Consider the following 22768-nt stretch of genomic DNA (forward strand, 5'->3'; position numbering starts at 1 on the left):
GGTCTTTTACCACGGCCCTATGCACCGGAGGATCGGCGCGGGATCATTAAGTAAGTAAGTAAGTATGGACGACCCCCTTCAGAGGGGTCATCCGAAAATATAAAAACCTTATTTCATCGTTCCTGGTCCTAATGAGCATCCATTCCAAATTTAAGGGGGGAGTAGGGTCTAACCAGGAAAAAAAACACCATTTTCACGAATTTTTTTTAGAGCTATCGTTTAAACAAAAGCCGCCGACTGTGGCCTAGAGGATAGCGTTCCAGTCTTCTAAGCCAGTGTTCATGAGATCGAGTCTCGGTCACGGCATACATAGTACTCTTTCTGTGGGCTGGTGGTGTTAGCATTAGTAAGATGCTAGCCATTATATCCTTGAAAGATGTACGCTTTAGTCTTAAGTAGAATTTAGATCTCTTCAAAGAAACATGAAGTTTCACTGAGATCCTATATGTGTGTGTTCGTTTTTTAAACAAATGTATTCAAATTTTTTGCATTATACAAAGCATTGTTAAAAGAACATTTAGTATTTTTTTCGTAGAAAAATATTGCCTAGAGAGGACAAACAAACAAACATACAAACAAACAAACAAACATACAGAAATTGCTTTTTAAATATATAGATTAGTGGAAAGTTGGAAGGGGTTGGAAGGGGGTGATGGGAGTTGGGAGGGATTTGGAGTGTTTGATGAAATCACTTCCATTGATTGGGAACAGAGGTTTCCACTGGTGTTGTCAATATCGGTTGTCTTGTCTTCTGGTGAAGGGTTCGAGGTGAGTCGTTTTCGAGGAGGAGATACGGTGTTCGGTTGATTAGCTAGTGGCGATCGTTTCTGGTTCGGTATTTGCTGCTGTTGTTGTTTTTGTGTCTGGATTGGGCGGACTGTTGTAGATTTTACGTTTCCTATTGATTTGGTTGATCAAAATATTCGCATATGTGTTGATGTTGGTGATTTGTTGTGCCATTTTTCGAGCTTATGCTATCGTTATTTTTTTTTTTCGCTCCTTAGCTTAAGCGCTACAGTTTCGGCTATCCATATTAGGCAAATACGACTAGACGGAGTGTGCCCTTCTTGTTTACAGTTTTCAAATTTAGGGGTTCTTCGTACACGCTTGGCTATCATGGTCAGAGGAATGGCAGCGGTTACAGACCAGGGTGGCTGTGCACTTAAATACTCTTCGGATGACCGTATTTTAGGCAGATTCTACACAGAAGAGGTAATGGATAATAGAGCCAAGTCCGAACTCGGAGAGGTATTCGATTTTGATTGGGGTTCCATCAATCAATTTGGTTAACTTGATCAATTCTCTACCTTTTTCTTTATTACGGAGCTTGAGAACGTACCAGTTTTGACTCTTCTCGTAGAACGCACCTTCAAAGTGTGCAATCTTTTTAATGGATTGACTTATAAGAAATGGATTTTTCGGAAGCACGTGTCTATCTGCTGCTTTAAGAACCATGTAGTAGAGACGACCCTTCGAGTTCTTCAAATCCATCCAATCCGGTATCGTCCTACCGGAGTGATCCCCCGGCGATGGACTAATCACACAACTAAAGGCGGCCGCACAATAGCCCGTCAGGCGTCGCGTCGTGTCAGCGTTGCGTTGACATTTGATTTTGGGTATACCATTTTCAGTTTGAGCCATCACAATGGTGCGTCGCGTCAGTAAAGAAAATGAACGCAGAAAGAAACGCAAAACTTGTTCTAAACAGCAGTTTTCCGTCGTCGACGTTTTGGTTTTGAAAAATTTCAAAATTGTCCCGCGTCAGCCAGCGTTCTGAATGTTGCATTTTTATGTTTTATTATTATTATTTTTCAACATTTTAATGTTCTTTGGGTAGATCAATGAAATGGAGTTATCACATGAAAATATTCTTGTTGAGCAAATGGATTTTCGGTTTTTTTGTTTTTCTTCAAAAACAGTTTTAGTCAAAGATTTATTAACAAACTAATCAATTAACATTTATGCCAACCTTTCAAACTGCCTCTTCGTGCAGTTCAGTAATTTGACTGATCTGGTCTGTTCCACAGTTTCATCCTTCCACCGATTCAGACCATTTCCGTAACCCATCGGCTACCGAATATGTAGCAAATTAGCTGGAGGCTTATTTCTATTACGTGTGGTATACCCTGAAACAGAAAAGAAATTATTTTGCAGTTAGAATGAATTGGTTTTAATATTTTGGTAGTATTTCAGACCCCTAACCTGCTGTATCTCTTGATGTTGACCTAATTTTCCATGGTGAATCTCCCTTCTGTGGGGCTGTAGCCGTCCATCAAGCAGCGTAAATTCCGTCGAAATAAAACTTGATATCAATTTCCGCAAAAAAAAAAGACGAAAACAAATGAGACACGAAAACCAACGGAACGAAAGAAGCGAATCAAAACAAACTTTTGGTTGCTATGTGTTGAAACCCCTGGTTTCTGCTATAAAATGAACCCACCAGAAAACATCTTCGCTCGAACGCCCATGTATGATGACAAGTGTTATTTCCGACAAGCTAGACACATCACAAAAAACCACATTTTTTCTGAAAGTAGAGCATCTCGAGCTAGAGTGAAATATTTTACGCGGACACTTTAAGAGTTGTTGGTGATATATATTTTGTTATCTTTGAGGATTTTCTTAGGATATATTCCACTACAATCCGTGAGTAATCATGCAAAATAACGTCAATTGATTATTCTAAATGCATTTGTTTCCTACCTAGAACTAAGTTTTCGAGCTTAAATATTAGCACGTCGATTCTGCAAGTCATTCGTGCCGTCACAATAAGAGCAGTATAAAATTACCGAATCCGGAATACCGGAATAAGTAAGTTGACCAGTGAAATGCAAAATACCCTTTGTTAACTAATCAAAATTTGTTGAACTAGGAAACTGCTCTATCTTACAAACACGCACTAAACACAGAACATTTACAATTGGAAAAGGAAACTAAAATTGTAGGTATTCACACAAATCTAAAATATTTACAATTACTAATTATATAAAATAAAATTTACAGTTTGAGCTGCTGTAATACAAGCTGCTACGAAAAATAGTTTTTCGTTCTACAATTCCGAACATTTCTCAAAAATTTTAACCTCACTTTTTGAGATGGCATCATCGAGCTGTGGGAAGTGCGATCGTTTGGATACGGATGATATGATAGCTTGCGAATCATGTTCGGCCCGGTTTCACAGTGACTGTGTGGAAGAGTCCCCAGGAGCGACCGGCCGAAAATTTAAGTGCGATGTTTGTCTTTCCAAGAAGACACGGAAAACCACTACTAAAAAGCCTTCCAAAGTTGGTGATTCGAGTGCTAATCTTCCGCCCACTCAATCACTGGGCGCTATCCGAGAAGTCTGTGGTAATTTAGCCGTGCTTGTGGATCCTGTTATACCAATCCCTCCAGTGATGAGTGAAAACTATCCCCGAACACCCGATTGTGATCAAGCCACGATCATCTCCCAAGGTCGTCATACTGCTGACCTAATGGAACTCGATTTTGATCAGGAGCTACAGAAAATGAGGGACGAAATGGAACGCAACGAGAGGAGATTGGAGCAGGAACGGATACTACGTGAGAAGCAGCTGGAATTCAAGCGTCAGTATGCCGAAAAGTGCCAAAAACAGGAGAAGCAGCTCCAACAAAAACAACTCGAGATGGAGAAGTCCATATTAGCGAAGAAATTAGCTGATGAAATGGAATTCCAACAGCAGCAACGTGCACTCCGGGAAGATTACGAGCGCGCCCGTAGTGAAATGCTGTCGGTCAGCCAAGAAGAAGCTATCGGTGGATACGATCCGATCAAGGAACGAGATGATCTTTCTGGTATCGAGAAAGTGAAAAAGTGGCTTCGGGATGACGAACCAAAACAAATCAACGATGCGGTCAACCCACATTCGGGTTATAAATTCGATCGTCCAACGTACCCGAAGCCTCTTGCAGAAAAGGTACAGAAACGAATTATATCTGACGAACAGTCCAGCGCCAGTGGAATTGATGATTACTCCCCGAGAGCTGGTGTCGTGCAATCCGTCGTTGATCGCGAGCCGCAGCCAGGGCCAACAAGGGCACAGCTCGCTGCGCGTTCAGCTTTACTAAGAAATTTGCCAACCTTCAGCGGCAAGCCAGAGGAATGGCCGCTTTTTATTAGCTCCTACAAAAATTCAACCGAAGCTTGCGGTTTGTCAAACCAGGAGAATTTAGTCAGGCTTCAAGAATGCCTCAAAGGTCCCGCGCTTGAATCCGTCCGAAGTCGACTGATGCTGCCGTCGTCAGTACCGAAGATTATTCACATGCTCCGTGAAGTGTACGGCCGGCCGGAGCAGCTTATACACTCACTGCTTAGCAAAGTAAAACGAGCCGCTGCACCGAGGGTTGATCGGCTAGAAACTTTCATCCAGTTTGGAATGGTTGTCCAGGAATTATGCGACCATCTAGAAGCAGCTGAGCTCCACGATCACCTGGTGAATCCCACCCTGATCCAAGAGCTAGTCGAGAAGCTGCCAGCAGCCACCAAGAGAGAGTGGGTCCAATTCAAACGCGCCGAGGGGAGGACTACCCTCCGAACATTCGCCGATTTTACTTCAAAAATCATGTCTGAAGCTAGCGAAGTAACTTTGGTGGTGGATCAGAAGTTTTCTGACTTCCGACTTAGTGACAGGCCTAGATCAAAGGAAAAAGGTTTCCTTCAGGCGCATTCCAGTGGAGCTGTGGGGAATCCATTCCCGGTACCATCGATTTGTCGATTCTGCAGAAAAAATAATCACAGAATCCGAAACTGTGATGATTTCCGATCACGTCCCCTGAAGGAAAGAATCAGACTGATGACCCAGTGGAAGCTTTGTGAGCGATGTCTGAATGAGCACGACGGATGGTGCCGATTCAAAATTACGTGCAACGTAGGTTTCTGCCGTCAACATCATCATCCACTAGTACATCGTGATTCCCGAGAACCCCTACCAGCAAGGCAACATTCTGTGCGATCAATGGATGATTCTCCCGCTCAATCTCCCATGCCAATGAACGCCCATCATCACACGAAATTTCCCGTTATTTTCCGAATGGCTCCAGTCACTATACACAACGGTAACCATTCAATAAAAACGATGGCATACATTGACGAGGGTTCGTCAATCACATTGATCGAAGACAACCTAGCACGAGAGTTAGAATTGAAAGGCATTCCCCAACCGCTGACTTTGCAGTGGACCGCAAACGTAGTTCGGCACGAAGCTCTCTCCGAATGTGTCTGCGTAGAAATTTCCGGCGATGGAGGTGATCGTTTCCAGCTGAGTGATGCGCATACAGTTAAGAAGATGCACCTACCGAGCCAGCTGATCGACTTTCAACAAATTTCGAACCAGTATCCACACTTGCGAGGTCTGTTTGCTGCTACCCACACAGGGGAAGAGCCACGAATATTAATCGGATTGAATAATGTTTTCTTGTTTGCGCCGCTCGAATCACGAGTCGGTGATCCGTCGGAGCCGATCGCTGTCCGCTCGCATCTGGGGTGGACAATCTACGGGCCACGAAAGCCACAAGGTTCCTCTGTGTTTGTTGGCTGCCATGACGAGATGCGTGTTACGAATCTAGACCTGCACGATCAGATTCGTACTTATTTCCAAGCCGATGATTCGGGTTTTCTGGTGAAAGAGTTGCCGGAGTCCGACGATTTGAAGCGAGCTCGTTCCATCTTGAACTGCACTACCGTTCGAGTTGATGGACGCTACGAGGTTGGTCTTTTGTGGGCAAAGGACGATATTAAGCTCCCAGACAGTTTTGCTATGGCTTTACAGCGAGAGAAACATTTCGAGCGCCGTTTGAAAAAGAATCCACACATCGAGCAAGTTGTTCGCCAGCAAGTTGAGGCGTACTTATCGAAGCGCTATGCGCATAAAGCTACGCCTGAAGAATTAGATTCTGCAGAACCGGGAAGAATTTGGTACCTCCCGTTAAATTATGTCGAGAACCCGAAAAAGCCGGGTAAAGTGAGGTTGGTGTGGGACGCCGCCGCTCAAGCGCATGGAATATCGCTCAATTCCGTACTTCTACCGGGGCCCGATCTCCTCACATCCCTTCCAGCTGTAATTCAACGATTCCGAGAGCGAAAGGTTGCTTTCGGAGCGGACCTCCGCGAAATGTATCATCAGATACGCGTGCGGGAGCAGGACCGCCAAGCCCAACGGTTTCTCTTCCGAAGTAATCCCAACGTCGAGCCCGAAATTTATATTATGGATGTCTGCACGTTCGGGTCGGCGTGTTCCCCTGCCATGGCTCAGTTCGTGAAGAAACTGAATGCTACTCAATTTGTCGACAAGTTTCCCGAAGCCGTTGGCGTTATTGACAGGCGTCATTACGTCGACGACTATTATGACTGTACCGATACCGAGGAACAAGCGATCACCCGAGCGCAGCAAGTGCGATACATACACCAGCAAGCAGGCTTCGAATTCCATGGCTGGGTTTCGAACCGCAAGTCTGTTCTTCAAGCTCTCGGTGCCCCTTCGACTCCGGAAGTGGCGTTAAGCGACCCCAAAACCAGTGGCACTCAGCGTGTTTTGGGAATAATTTGGAAACCGGAAGAAGATGTTTTTGTTTTTTCTACCGATGTCCGAACTGATCTACATCCATATTTCTACAACCAAATCAGACCAACGAAACGCATCGCGCTCAGCGGAATCATGAGCCTTTTTGATCCGCTAGGATTCTTGGCGCCATTCACTATTCTCGGGAAGCTCCTACTCCAGGACCTTTGGCGGACCGGGTGTGAATGGGACCAGTTGATTGACGACGATAGCTTCGCAAAATGGCAACAATTTACTTCCTTCATGCCAGCTGTTGGGTCTGTGAAAATCGAACGCTGTTATCTGCAAACTTTTTCCCCGGAAGCATACCGCACTTTAGAATTGCATACGTTTGTGGATGCCTCCGAACAGGCGTATGGGGCAACATCTTTCTTTCGCATTACCGAGGGAAATAGCTACCGATGTTCACTAGTCATGGCGAAAACTAAAGTGAGCCCGCTTAAGCAGTTGTCAATTCCCAGGATGGAACTGTGTGCTGCAGTTCTCGGCTCTGCACTTGCTAACAAAATCGAATGCGAACACGATCTGAAGGTGACGAGGCGAGTGTTCTGGTCCGACTCCCGGACAGTGCTATCTTGGATTCGCTCCGACCAACGTAAATATAAACCGTTCGTTGGATTTCGTATCGGAACAATTTTGCAGAACACAAAAATCGACGAGTGGCGTTGGGTGCCAACAAAACACAACATCGCTGACATCGTGACGAAACCGAGCGCTAGTCTGTTCTTAGAAACTGATAGTCCCTGGTTTCTACATTTACCTTCTCCAAACACCACTGAAGAACTTCGTGTTTGCCATCAACATCATACTACGATATCTTCTTTTTCTTTTATTGATGTCACACGAATTTCGAAATGGAATATTCTCCTGCGTACCATATGCTGTGTGTTTCGTTTCGCTTCAAATTGTCGACGTAAAGCCAAAAAAGAACCGATTGAGACAGTTGAAGCTCCAGACTCTACGAAAAGGTTGGTTGTGCGTTTTGTGCCTGGAGTGGTGGTTCCGCTGCAGCAAAGCGAGTATGAGCGCGCCGAGACAGTGTTGTGGAAAATGGCTCAACATCAACACTACTTCGATGAATTAGCAACTCTGAAAAAGAACGAGGGACTGCCGAAAGAAAAGTGGCTAAGTATCGAGAAAACGAGTCCGTTGCATCGTTTATTGCCGTTTCTCGATGACTTGGGTGTACTTCGCGTCGACGGGAGAATTAGAGAAGCCACTTTTATTCCGTTTGACACCCGTTTCCCCATCATTCTGCCAAGAGAGCATGCCGTCACATATCATCTTATCAACTTCTACCATCAGCGATACGGCCATGCTAATAAGGAGACGGTTTTTAACGAAATGCGCCAACGATTCCACATCTCTAAACTTCGTCCAGTAATCGATCGTGTGGGGAAGCAGTGCCAGTGGTGTGCAGTTCGAAAATCCCGACCGAGACCAGCAAGAATGGCCCCACTCCCTGTCGAACGTATCACACCTTATTTGAAGCCGTTTAGCTATGTTGGTGTGGACTATTTTGGGCCGATCGAGGTGACTGTCGGACGTCGATCAGAAAAACGTTGGATTGTGTTATTCACATGTCTCTCTGTACGAGCAATCCATCTCGAAGTGGCCTATCGACTGAACACTGATTCTTGCATCATGGCAATCCGAAGATTCGTCCTGCGCCGTGGGCCTCCTGTTACATTCTTCTCCGATAACGGAACCAATCTGAAGGCCACCAGTAAGGAACTGCAAGAACAAATAAAACGCATCGACACCGCTTCTGCAAATGTGTTCACAAATGCGAGGACCCGTTGGAGCTTCAATCCGCCATCCGCCCCACACATGGGGGGCATATGGGAGCGCATGGTGCGCTCAACAAAAGCTGCTATGGCCACGCTGACATCCGGAAGCCGAATGACCGACGAGATTCTGCTCACAGTAATAACTGAAGCCGAAGAGATCGTCAATACTCGGCCCTTAGTCTATCTGCCGCAGGATTCGGATGAGCCCGAATCGTTGACCCCGAACCATTTTCTACGAGGTAGCTCTTCGGGCCAACTGGATCTACCTATACCTCCGACTGGGGAGGCTGCTGCCTTGAGAAGCTCGAACTGCCGATCACAGCTGCTTTCCGATGAACTTTGGAAAAGGTGGCTGAAAGAATACTTGCCGTCTCTCAACGTCCGTAGCAAATGGATTGAATCGAACGAGCCGCTGAAGAAGGATGACTTGGTTTTCGTTACCGATGACCTATCCCGTAACAGTTGGATCCGGGGACAAATCGTGGACGTGATTCCAGGAAAGGACAACCAGGTGCGCCAGGTGTTGGTTCGTACATCTTCAGGAGTCTTTCGTCGACCGGTAACAAAACTAGCAGTAATCGAGGTTCATCTAGTAAATCTGACTCGGAAGCAGGTTCCGGACAAGTTTTACGGGCCGGGGAGTGTTGAAACCCCTGGTTTCTGCTATAAAATGAACCCACCAGAAAACATCTTCGCTCGAACGCCCATGTATGATGACAAGTGTTATTTCCGACAAGCTAGACACATCACAAAAAACCACATTTTTTCTGAAAGTAGAGCATCTCGAGCTAGAGTGAAATATTTTACGCGGACACTTTAAGAGTTGTTGGTGATATATATTTTGTTATCTTTGAGGATTTTCTTAGGATATATTCCACTACAATCCGTGAGTAATCATGCAAAATAACGTCAATTGATTATTCTAAATGCATTTGTTTCCTACCTAGAACTAAGTTTTCGAGCTTAAATATTAGCACGTCGATTCTGCAAGTCATTCGTGCCGTCACAATAAGAGCAGTATAAAATTACCGAATCCGGAATACCGGAATAAGTAAGTTGACCAGTGAAATGCAAAATACCCTTTGTTAACTAATCAAAATTTGTTGAACTAGGAAACTGCTCTATCTTACAAACACGCACTAAACACAGAACATTTACAATTGGAAAAGGAAACTAAAATTGTAGGTATTCACACAAATCTAAAATATTTACAATTACTAATTATATAAAATAAAATTTACAGTTTGAGCTGCTGTAATACAAGCTGCTACGAAAAATAGTTTTTCGTTCTACAATTCCGAACACTATGATTCTTGACGCTGTGTTGTGATGCGAAAATTTTCGGTTGCGTCGCGTCAGCGTTTTAGTACTCGACGATGGCGTTGACAGCTGACGCGACGCGACGTTCGACGCTGTATTGTGTTTCTGCCTTAACACCTCACACCACAGAACACAATTGCCGATTTGCAGCTAAAAACGACACTCAGAGGGCACTGCGATCAAAATGATGATGTTAGAAGCTCTAATGTCAGAACGCATATTTTTTTTCAAAACAACGTTCAAATTTTCAAAATTTCGATCTCAAATATATTTAATATTGGATTTGACAACACACTAAGGTAAGAAAAAGTTAATTACGTTGATCTGTTAAAAATTAAACCTTAATCTTGTTTTAGTTTCTGAAAAGTTTGGGTGCCAGGAAGTCTTCTGAATCTTTGAAATGTTCAGTTAATCACCGTAAATTTATTTTATGAAATTATGTTATCGGCTTTATCGGTGAATTTTTTTATTCTTCGTGAAAGAATATTTAAGCATTGAAGGATTTTATGCGGATAGAATATTAGAATTAGGTGAAAGATGTTGAAAATAACCGGATGTGAATTTTAAATTTTAAAAACTTTTCATCACATTTCATCTTTTTGTTCCTCATGGGTCTACTACCTTGCAGTGGTAAATATTTACAGATAGAATTGTAGCTACCATTACACAATTGTTGGCCATGCGTGGTTCGATTCACAAGAGGAAAACTGGTTATATAAAAATTTAAAAAAGTTTGTTTCCCGTTATTTTTGTTTGAGTCTCCGGGGCAGGTGGTTTCCATTGATTGTCTCTGGATACACCCGATTGAGTTGGTTATGTAAAATCCAAAATATTGGGTACAGGCTGGGTTTGACATTACTGAAACGTTTGCGTACATCAATAATGGCGTAGTTCCAGATTCGTATTCAGAAGTTTTTCCGTGTCCCAATATTTCTACAGGGTAACCTTCGAACAGGTTCGATTCTCCAATATTTGGTAGATTGATAGGCTGGACATATTCTGTGCAGAAAGCATTCGCAAGCTCATATGTATAATCGAAGTAAAAAAAAGTTCGAAGGCAGGATCAAGGTCAAGAAAGGCATTCTAAACCGTGTCCCCCAAAAATCAAATTCCTTTAAACGAAAAGTTCACCGTCATCGCCATATATTTTACCTCTGGCAGGGCTGATAACCGATGTCGATAATTGACCAGCGCTATCGGCTGCCTGTTGATGTACCTACAACTTGCCTGAATTGAGCAGGCAATGGTTGATAATCGGTAATAAAACAAAACGATTTTTATCTCACTCAGACGGTCTATCGGCAGATTATTGGACCCATAAAGTAATCAAAGCTCTAATGGTCGGCGAGGCGATAAAAATTTGAACTCCATCGAACATGTCTCCAAGGGCATTTGGAAAATATAAGAATTTTCCATTTTGTATTTAAGACCGTTTCTTTTTATTTACTGCAGCGTCTCTAGTAGTTGCACCGAGAAACAAATGACAGCGTTTTGGCCTAGAAAGATTGTTCACTTAGTGGTGAAAATTTATTCAGGATTGAGACTTGTGTTGCAAGATGGATTCCAGGTGGAACGCCTGAGAAGAAAAAAAAGTGAATTAAGGGTGATACAGTCAAAATTTGGTCAAGGGAAAACGCTTGTAAATCGGTGTAATCGTTTATTTAAAAAAATTAAATTAAATTTCTTTTTCAAGTTTAGTTAGTATAAAATTCAGGAAAAATATTCAGTTAGGCTTCCGCTTTTCCAAATCCGAATTGCCGGTCCTTTCGCTTAACCCCTGTTATCAGATTTTGTACAGCCACCTTGTCCACCTTCTTCGCCGCAGAAAGCCAGTATGCTTTGAACTGCTGCTCGTCCTTAGCAGTTTTTCTGGTCTTCTTTAGGTTCCGCTTGACAATAGCCCAGTATTTCTCAATTGGGCGGAGCTCTGGCGTGTTGGGAGGGTTCTTGTCCTTGGGAACCACCTGCACGTTGTTTGCGGCGTACCACTCCATGGCCTTTTTACCGTAACGGCAAGATGCCAAATCCGGCCAAAACAGTACGGAACAACCGTGTTTCTTCAGGAAAGGCAGCAGACGTTTATTCAAACACTCGTTCACGTAAATTTCTTGGTTGACAGTCCCGGGAGCTATGAAAATGCTGCTTTTCAAGCCACAGGTACAGATGACTTGCCAAACCAGATATTTCTTCGCGAACTTTGACAGTTTCATGTGCTTAAAAATATCTGCTACCTTTCCCCTTCCTTTTGCCGTATTAAACTCCTGTCCCGGATGCTGCTTGTTGTCGGCTTTGACGTAGGTTTCGTCGTCCATTACCACGCAGTCAAACTTTGTCAGCATCGTCGTGTACAGCCTCCGGGATCGCGCTTTGGCCGTCGTATTTTGTTTATCATCGCGATTTGGAGTCACTACCTTCTTGTGAGTGGATAGTGCGGCTCGTTTTTTGGCTCGATGCACGGTTGTAGACGATACACCCAGCTTATTTGCGGCATCTCGGAGAGAGATGTTAGGGTTTCGCTTGAAACTCAGCGGCTTCCGGTTTTCGATTAACCCCGATCCAGACTTCCTGGCTGTCGACAAACGTTACCCAAACACTTTAATTACATTTGTAACGGTTGATTTGGCAACTAGCGATTTTGCCAGCTTTGCGTGCGAATAGCTCGGATTTTCGCGATGCGCGTTCAAAATTTTGATACGCTGCTCTACTTCCTTGGACGGCATTTTGAAAAAAGGAAGAGTAAATTCCAAAATCAAAATAGGAGCAACATTCTACACACACACACCTTCAAAATGAGGGGTGTTCAGGATTTTGAAATGCAACATTGGAAGAAAAACGTCAAGTTGATATTGGCCAAATTTTAACCGTATCAACCTTTATGAGATTTAAGTAAAGAAACTGGGAAAATGAGAAAAGGTATCTGAAAGCGAGTGGAAGGACTGGATGAATTTGTGACTGGAATTAAGGAACATGGACAGAATCACCCAACATTCGTGATGGAGTTAAAAGATTAACATTTGCTAAGCGGTTGATTTGGGAAATGGCTTTTAAGTAGGAAGTTGCCACAGGATTAACAAACCACTCGTTCTCTCCAAGCACTTATTATTTCGCTTTGCTTCAATAGTCTTTCTTATGGTTAGATCATCAAAAAAAAAAACAAAACGCTTGAATATCTTAACGTACAAGGAATATGAAAAGCTTGACATTCTGTATTCATCGAATTTGAGATATCCCGCATTATAGCTGGGTTAAATAAACTTTTAGAATACAGTTCAATGTGCATATCTGAATTATTCCTATCACGTGAATAAATGTTACCCGTAACGCATAGTTCTAAATATGATTCATAAGGCAGTATTGGTTGAAACAGATACGAACTTTTTTTTCCCTTCAGTTATTTTGCTAGAAGTTTTTTCGCGCTTTTTTTAGAGAAGAAGGGAGAAGTGCGGTGCACAAGTTAACAAGCAGACACATACTGCATAGATTGCATTCACCGTGTGTGGCGCGTATGAATGAATACATTCGGCCGTTAGCTGTTTGCCTTTCACGTCAACTTCGCTTCTCCTTTCGTGTGTCTGTAGTTGATCGATTCAGTCGTGTGTACGTGGTGTGTTATTGTCTCGTAATTCGGGTGATTTCTCGTAGATAATTAGCTATTGCACAAGTATGGGGATGGGTTTTATGTCTTTCTAAATATTGCCATTCGCTCGTAACGTATTATATTTTAAGACTCATAATGTAACTGTAAACTTAAATGCAACACAGCTTTTATATACGTTTTGTCGTCCATCACACAGCAGCCATATTTTGTCAGCATCTTCTGGTAGAGCTTCCGTGCCCGAGTCTTAGCCGTCGATTGTTGCCGCGTAGCGCGGTTTGGGAAGTTCTGTACCTTGTATGTATGTAGTCCAGCTTTCTTCTTTGCATTCTAGACGTAGCTATGCGACGTTGAGATTTGCTTCAATCATCCGCTTCACCTTCCCCTGCGTCTTTTTGTATGCCTGTTCCGGCTTTCTTCCAGCTCTTTTGCCGTAGTCCAACGTCAACCGCTCCTGGAACCGCTTCAACACTCTGGAGATGGTTGAATGGTGAATGTTCAACATTTTTCCCAACTGCCGGTGTGACAGATCAAAAAATAATTCCTGGAAATTGCAGGTGTTTGGAAAGAACCGCTATTTTCTTTGAATCGAAAAACACCAATTCGAGTTTGACAGCATGTAAACAATACACATCAATGAGAAAGTGTGCAAAACTTTTTTGATTTTTACCCAATGGTAAAAAAGTTATCCCCTGTTGAATGTGTCACTATAATTTCGTGTTCACTCTTAAGGTTCAGCGTTTTTGGCGCCGATAGAGACGAGTGTAGGCAACGTTCAACGCCAGAATACTCAATTAGTGCCCTATGATTTGATCGTTTTTGCCGTCCAGTCTTACCCTATTTGGTTAAATTGACACTCCATGGACTGTAACGGGTAAAAATTTCAGGGACAATGAGGGTTAAAAGTTAATAAAATACTAGAAAACGCTTAAAAATGCAGTTGTCTATTCAAACAGTTTGTAAAAGCATTATTATTTGGTAAATTTTAAAAAATAATCTCGATATTGAAGAAATACATTTAGTGGTATATTCTTATGTCGCATCTTTTTCATGATTTTGTTACTTAACGCCAATTCCATAATCAAAAAAATTTAATCTTAATTTGTCCGTTGACCAATTTGGAACAAATTGTAGAAGAAAATTTGGACGATTGTCAATCATTCATATTTAAACAATCCAACTACATAGTTTTACCAGTTGTGCAATTCTTGTTTCGCTCATTGTAGTATGGCGGCATTAAGAATTTCACAAAATGATCTAAATTGTTCGTCAAATGAAATCCCAAGCTGATTGCATTCTAACAACTCTCCCGGGCCACTCCGAAAATCTGGAAAATTCATTCATTCTTTCACAACCTACCGGAACGGGGAAAGAGGGAACTATTACGTTTTGTCTGTGGCAGCAGACATTGAATATGTAGGTATAGGTCCTAATACGTAAATTTACCTTATCACGAGTCTGTGACGCTTCGGAAAATCTTCGGCTGCGAACAAACACGTGAGAGCAACTTTGTTCTCTCTCGGAAAACTAACACTACCAGAGGGTAAGTGCGAGATATTGCGGATGAGAGTAAATTCACGCGAGCTTTTCTCTTCCATTCAAAGGATTTTCCCGACAGTTTTCCGTCTCTCTCTCACAACTTTCAGGAAGTGATGCCGGAGGATCAATTTAATTTCAATAAAGCAGGAGACTTCTCGTCTAATGGCATAGGAATATAGAGAAGAAAAAAAACTTCCTTATGTACATCTCCCGAAAAATGGCGTACGCGTGTGCGTTGCTAGATTTGCTTTGCCAGTCTTTCGGGAGCTTTCAACGAGTGAAAATCGGGCGTAGTTCTTTTTTTCGGTGCGTGTCGCTGTTGAATTCAATTGGGGTGTTTGATTGGAGTTTCCCAGAAGGGTGGAGTACTTTTTTTGGATTATCTGTGCTCTGTGGCTGGTGTCGATTTGCCTAGATCGAAATAAGTGTTTGAAAATTGACGAATCACTTGTACTTTCGGCAGCAAAGTTGGGAAGAACAAAGGTAAATGTCGTCACTAACGTACCAAAAATTGAACCAAACTCGATTGGCATCGACATGAAAAAGCTGGAAATCGATAGTACATATTTAAACCACTTCGTTGGAACTTAAGTTAATTAAATTTCTCAAAAATAAACGGGCATGAAAATCAAGTTTCCCACGGCCATAATTTCTAATGGACAATCAGTTTGATCGTTTTTCATAAAAATCTTGTTCCTTCTGCCAGAATATTTTCCTCCATTCAGGCAGGGGGTGGAAATAGAAGGCGACAAAGGAAAATTTATATAACGAACCGGCGCTCAGCAATAGAGGAAGAAGATCCTCGGGCATATGGACATTTTGGGGGGACACCCGCATGTTGAGTCCGGGTTAGCCATTCAGCATGAATATTGAATGATGTTAACCATGTCTTTCGCCAAACTGTTCTGGGCAGCAACAAGGAACGGATAACGGGCGAACTGAAATTGAAGTTCATGACTACGATATTTTTGGGGGTGGTGGGTGGTTGATTGCTGATGATGATGTTAGTGGTTAAATGACGAATGTACTGTGGCACACTCACATTCTTATGCCGCGGTTCGTCACCGACCGTGGTGTTCGTTATCGGTGACGTGACGTGTGATTGAGGGGAGACGAACATCGGAAGTTTTTGCTATGGTGCATCGAAACGACTAGGAAACATAAGGAAACGTCGTCTCGGCTATACCGGGTTGAAAGAAAATCGAGGGCATCGACCTGTACTGTGCCGCTGCACTTTTCTGCATGACGGGTGTCCCGGCTTTTCGTCGGGATGGAGGTTTGTGGGATCCATTCATGTATTTCTATGCATATTGGTAGCTCGTTCAAATTATGAGTAATTATGTTTTGCATTTATCCAGGACTGTCGTCATTATTTATATTGACATCAAAAAAATAAAATCAACAATGACAATGCAATAAGACAGGGGTGAGCAACCTTTTGAATCAACGGGCCAATTTAAATTTTAAATCTTGTCGGCGGGCCGCACTTTAAATAATATTTGTGATAATTATCAGAACTTCACATCATTTTTCATTACTACAACCTTTTGGCGAAAACAAATCTGAAAAAGAAAAGATAAAACGAATTCACGTGTTCAAAAACAGTAATTCAACACGGCTTTTTAAATACCCAATATTGAATAAGTACCTCGCTTACTCTTTTTTTTTTAATTCTATCAAGTTTTTAATAGTACTTCTTGGCGAACATTCGTTCTTACAACATTCTTGTTTAAACCGATAATACTATTCGTCATCACTTCTATTTAAAAATGTTTTGGAGATTACCAGAGTGATAACTAACAGTTTGATAAATATATTTTTAAAGAAATCTCAGTCGTCTTAGCGTTGGATGTTGAATCGCTATTTGACTTTCTGTGATTTTTTCACCATTAAAACTTGTCCTCAATGCCTAGATTTTTTTTTCCTACAAACGTTAAAAAACTCGTTTCTTTACATTGAAGTTTTGCATTGGATCATTGCATTGAGATGTTCAGCAAGGCTGTCGAAATCACAGAAAAATGTTCAATTTTATGTATTTTTAAGCAACTATCTTCAAAACTTCATTCTTGATTTTAGAATTTTTATTCACATTTTTATCATTTTTAATCTTATTTAGATATCATTGCGATAGGATTTCTTAAGCTACAGTCCCCCCACAATCATTAATCAATTTACAAATCCATTCACTACAAAATGTTATTCGGGTGTTAGTTAACCAAATATCAAGCTTTGTATGAATTTCAGTCATTAAATACTTCCTCTTTGAGTTCAAGTATTTTTTTATTTTCAATTTTGTTAAGAAATAACATAATTTACCGGAACAATCCACGTTTTTCAAAACCACGATTATGGGTCAAAATTATAGCTTGTAACAATTATTAGTCAAATTTCCCACAATTATTAGTCACATAGAAGTCCATGGCAACATCCGAATATCAACATGGAAATCAACAAGTTTCTTGCAAACATTCAGGGGCATCCTTCGCTAGTTTACATTCAAAGGGCAATTGGGATGAGCTAGCAACCAAGAAATGTTTTGTTTTGCTTGCAAAAACGTGACCCATAATTGTGTGGAACTTGGTGGATTTTGTAACAGTTATGGGTCACTTTTTGTTTTGCCAAATATTATTGAAATTTCGTATTTCATTCGCCCAGTTTCAGTTGGAAAAAATAAACTCGTCCTTTGTGTTTATATGGGACCAACAGTGTCCGGCACAAAAACGCTAATCCGCTAATCGCTAATTAGTCCGCTAACTTTCGGTTAGCGAAATAATTTTCTCGCTATATTTTTTTTTTTGGCTAGCGGATTAGAAAGTTCCGCTAATTTTAAGCTCCGCTAACTGAAGAACGCTACCTCTTTGAATGGTAATTTGGCCATAGATTTAAAAATCATCAATTCGGCATCATTCAGATTTAAAATTTTGAATCCGATCAGGTATTTAAGCTTTCGTTAGAGATTGATTTCTGAAGCTATTCGATCTTGATTTTGACAGGAATTATAGGAATAAGCGTCTTTTTGAATTGTCTTCACTTGAATTTATGTCTTAAGCATAAGCCTTCTTTGAACATAAAGGGGATGAAAAAGTTGTGAAAAATTGAAATTTTCAAAACAAAATAAGTCAATCAATCAATCAATCTTTTGAGTATTATTTTCAAGAAAGATGAAAAACTATTTCGTACATCTACCTAAAGAGAACCTTTGCATTAACTGATGTAAAAAAAAATTAATAAACTGGTAAACATTTTGAAAAAAAAATGATTCATTTTTTTTCCTTTTTTCGAAAACTGCACCTATTGATATCATTCAACAAATTTTCAAGTCAATATTAAAATTAAAAATGGCTGCAAAATTTGTGTTTTGCTTATCTTTTTCAAAACTTTCTACTATCGTTAGCGATTAGCGCTTTATTGTAGATCGATAACTTTTAAGCAATATTTAGCGGTTTTAATTAGCGATCGCTAACTTTGAGCGAGATAATGATCTAATTAGCGCCGCTAACTTTTCAGTTAGCGATGCCGAACACTGGGGACCAATTCATTTGGTTTGAATCTTTAAAATATCCGTATAAGGGGCTTAACGGTTTAAGATGTCAACCTTATAACATTGGAATTTTATGCAATAGTTTGACAGCTAATAGTTCACCTATGACAAAAAGTATTCAAACAGCAATTTTACTGTTATCAAATTTACAATTAATATTTTTAATGCATTTTGATGATATTGTCGATTAACTAAAAATACCTAATAAAATGAAATAATTTCTTTCAGTTTAGTAGATATCAGCAGTTCTAATGATCGGTGACTAACAATTGTGTGCAAGGATTGAAAAACTCATTCAAACGAGCGACGGAGCCTGCATCGCTCCGATTTTTGCTCATAAAAATGCCCTGGAACGCGAATGAGGCAGTGATTGAATTTTGCTGAGCATGAATTGATCAACCTTCTCTCGCTCACTGCTTTACTCGGAAGCAAAGGTTGCTTTGAGGCAGCGAAAACGACAAAACCGATGATGCATACGCTCTCAATATGGCCCGCCTTCAAGAAGCAGTATACATTCGAGGCAGCGAATCCAAAAAACCAAACGAATGGCTCTCTCTCATCTCCTGTTACTAGCTTGAGGGAAGCAAATTCAAAAGGCAGAGCGAACCCGAGTCTCTTCGTTTGTGCCTGGATCGAATGCGTGAGGTTTTTCTGCTATTGCTATTATTGCACAGCAACCGCACGCAGGCAGCTAGTTTTTTCGTTTCTTTTCCTCCCCTCTCCTTGCTCCATACGTTGCGGGCCTATGCAATGCAATAAGTTCGGTTGTTGTCGTTGTTGCCTCAACCTTGGCGGCGAGGTTGAAGATGTTCTCCTCAACAAAAGCTATCGGCTTGAGTCCATCAAATTCAATAACGTAAATGAGTATGTGTGCCTCGTCTTCTTCATGCATCATGTAGCAACCGAACGTTGAGAGAGTTCGTTCTGAGCAGCGAACGGATAGTGTCTCTCGGAGCAGATCCTCCTCATGGGGGGAGGTTTGAATGAATGTATATGTATCGTCTCCTGTATAGCTATGCGAGGCCTCAAAGTGTGTATTTTGAATGCCTCTGATGAGAAAATTGGTGAGGATTTCAATCACTGGAATGAGGTGTGAGCGAGAATCTCCTGTTCTCACGAATCAAGCCCGACCAAAACGAAAACACGACCAAGGCTCCTGATTCCTTTTTGCCTTACTTCCTTCTCCGCACACAAAATCTAGCATCAACCCGACGATTGCGTAGCAGCGAGCCGATTCATGAAACTTATTACCAACCCGCTCATGAACCGTGTTAGTAATGGTATTATTCTTTCCCGTGGAAAAATGTTCGTCCCTTTGCAAAGCTTGAGCTTGAACAAACACTAACAGCAACAAAGATGACGCCAAGCCGTGTTGGCCAAAAGGAATCGAAAATAAGAAGAACAGTGTGCATACGGCCGGCACATCCAATCCATTTTGGTGATGTTATCATTCTTTTTAGGCAAATATGCCAAGCCAAAAGAATTGTTTGCTTCTTGCTAGTGCTGTTATTATTGCTTTCTACGAAAGAATGTGCGTCAATTTTTGAAGCGACGAGCTTGAAGGAACATCAAAAACATCAACAGCAACAGTGTACACTTGTGTAGGCCAAGCCAATCTTTAAACGATCGGTGCCCGGACGGAACAGACGATTTGTCTCTGGGAAGGACGAGCCGAAAGATTATTTTTTCTTTTTATTCTTCCTACTTTTTTCTTCTTTACTGGCGTGCTTCTTTCCCTAAACAGACAGCAAGCTCGGTATCAAAATTCTCATGAACCAAATTCGAGTCTCTCGTGATCCCGTTTCTCAGACTCGCTCATGAATGTTTTTTAATACGAGCAGCATAGAAACCGTCGTCGTAGAATCGTTTTTGCTGCTGTTCGTGATTGTATTGAACACAAACGAATAGCGAGCCGGCGGCGAAGCATTTTCGTGTGCGTTTCGAGGAGTGAGCGATTTTTATAGTCCTTGATTGTGTGTGACCCATGATTGTGTGCGGACTGTATATTTTGACTCTGGTAATGTGGATTGCGAATTATAAGTGAAATAACTCAATTTATCAATGTTTGTGATAAATTTTTTATCAAATTACTTAAAAATGCTTCACAGATAATCGTCTAAGATATTTTGGGTGGAATCACAGAATTTCAAATATCAATTGTTTTTAAAAACAACTAATAATTTTTGTGAGTTGATTCATGTTGATAAATAATAACCCAGGCTTTATTATTTAACTTTCGTAATTTTCGTCAATATTTAGGAAAAAAAATATATCACAAGTTTTTGGTTCAATTTTTTTTCCAGTAGGGTAGAAGCACTAGTTATTGAACAGGTACCAGATATTGAACACTAGTAAAACATTTACCAATTAAAAAAATTATTTACAGTAGAAAAATGAATCAAAATTCGTTGTGCCACTGATGAAGCATTTTCTACCTCCGTTCAAATTTTTATCAAGAATCTCGGACTCTTAAAGTCACAATCACCGAAACTTGAATACGTGTTCAAATTTTGGCATGGTTTTTCGACTGGATGGAGTAAACAACCTATTTTTGATTGGGGGGAAAATTGGATAAAAGACAAATAAACGTCTAAGATAATGGTATGAGTGTTTTCAACTAAGTCTTTTTGAATGATTTCTGGAAGAGTGGCAGCCTTTATTATCTTTATTTTCTTAAAATTTTACAAATTAAAGTGTTCAATCATTGGATCACAGAAAACGCCAAATTTTCAATTATTGATCGTTCAATCTTGCAGTGCTCGTTTCGTAAAGAAATGCATGTACCAGTTATTGAAAAAACATCGGTTGGTGTTTGGAAATGTAAACAAATTGTTTCTTGGTTGCTAGCTCAACCAAAATCGCCCCTGCAAGGCATACTATCAAGCGAAATACCCCTAAATATATGCAATGATATTCAATGTTTATGTGTTCAATTATTAGAACATTGCCTGTTCAATATTTGAATCATTGTGTTTAATCATTGGGACAAAAGTAATTTTGAATAAAAAGGCTTAAATGATAATTTAAAAACATATTCCCGCGAAAAAAATATAGGGGAGAATGAGGATACTTGATCCCTGGGGATACTTGATTCCTTAGCTATATCTCGAAACTGGAATGTCTTACAAAGATCAAATGTTCTAGAATAATGTGCCAAAATGAGCAAAATAACAATGTTTGTAGTTTAAAAAATTCTAACAAAATAATTGTTTGAGTAATAGAACTTTGTTTGAAAAATTTCACAAAATGTAACTTGAAGATCTTTTTTCATCACTTTAAAATGTTCCTTACATGGGAAAATTATGAAAAAAATATTTGTTCCAATGTATCAATCGTTCGAGCGTAGAATGAACTTCATAATGCCATATTTTCAAAGCAATGGAAAACTCTCAACTTTTTTCAGAAAAAGTTTTCTAAAATGTTGATTATGGGTACATTTGATCCCCTAGAGTTGGGTACAATTGATCCCCCTTCCAAACGGCATATTCTTCTTCTGAATTGATCGTTATGATTGCTGATTACGAAATTACTAATATTTATCCAAAAACTAATATTTATCAAACAATTGTCTGAAGAAAAGAGCAAAAATTATTAATTTTCTCTTAATTATAAAAAATAGCGCCTTTAAGTATGCAATGTAATTAGCGTTGAGACAAAGTAATAGAATTTTCTTTTTATGTCTGCTATAAATTGTGAACTGAGAACAAACATGACCAAAATAGTCAATTAACATTGTATCTTGGGGTTTTGTTTGATTTTTATACAAGGACTAGCTGATCCCATACGAACTCCGTTTCGCTTTCAACTTAGAATGTCATGAACAGTTTGTATGAAAGCAAATTGCCAAGAATTTTCCAAATGCACTTCTGAATTCATTGTTAAGTAATAATTGCAAAAATATTGGTCGATCACTTTGTCTGTCGTCTGCTACTAAATTTGAAATCAGAAATCCTTTGACCGTGCCAAAAAACCACGTGTATAAATTTCGACTCGATCATTGCATAACAACGCAATTATTGCCAAAAAGCTAAACCCCTTTCGGGGGCTCTTATATAAACTTTGATATCTGAAATCGATTGCCCTTCCCTCAAAACTCCCGTGTGCAAATTTTCAAAGCAATCCATTTTATAATAACGTCAATTTTGCTAAAAACAGTGAAAAATTATTTTTTATGGACGACCCCTTTCGTCGACCCTTAAAAAGCATTTGACATCTGAAATTGGTTGCTCGTCCCCAAAAACTACCGTGTGCAAATTTTCATCCCAATGCGATGTATAATAACGACGATATTGCAAAAATATTGAAAGGTTCATATGGACGACCCCCTTTGCCGGCCCCTTACACTGAATTTAATACCTGAAATCCATTGCTCATCTCTCAAAACTCTTGTGTACCAATTTTCATCTGA

General features: G+C 40.5%; 2 protein-coding genes across 2 annotated transcripts in view; both read left to right on the top strand.

Annotated features, from left to right (window-relative positions):
* Nucleotides 1-3095: 3095 nt before the first annotated feature.
* Nucleotides 3096-9508, top strand: LOC129741977 (uncharacterized). Its single transcript, XM_055733819.1, has 2 exons — nucleotides 3096-9073; nucleotides 9478-9508. The coding sequence occupies exons 1-2, from the start codon at nucleotides 3096-3098 to the stop codon at nucleotides 9506-9508; spliced, it is 6009 nt and encodes a 2002-aa protein (XP_055589794.1).
* Nucleotides 9509-15103: 5595 nt separating this feature from the next.
* The window catches only part of LOC129745201 (kelch-like protein 17), a 146573-nt gene continuing 138908 nt past the window's right edge, over nucleotides 15104-22768 (top strand). The window contains exon 1 of the mRNA XM_055738128.1: nucleotides 15104-15302. The gene's annotated coding sequence lies outside the window, so the exon portion shown is untranslated. The remainder of the gene's footprint in view (nucleotides 15303-22768) is intronic.

The sequence above is a fragment of the Uranotaenia lowii genome, chromosome 2 (assembly GCF_029784155.1).
Source record: "Uranotaenia lowii strain MFRU-FL chromosome 2, ASM2978415v1, whole genome shotgun sequence".
NCBI classification, from domain to species: Eukaryota; Metazoa; Arthropoda; class Insecta; order Diptera; family Culicidae; genus Uranotaenia; species Uranotaenia lowii.

Coding starts and splice junctions, on each gene's coding strand:
- LOC129741977 (XM_055733819.1), top strand. CDS start 3,096: ATGGCATCATCGAGCTGTGGGAAGTGCGATCGTTTGGATACGGATGAT. Junction 9,074..9,477: donor ATCTTCGCTCGAACGCCCAT/GTATGATGACAA, acceptor TTGTTGAACTAG/GAAACTGCTCTATCTTACAA.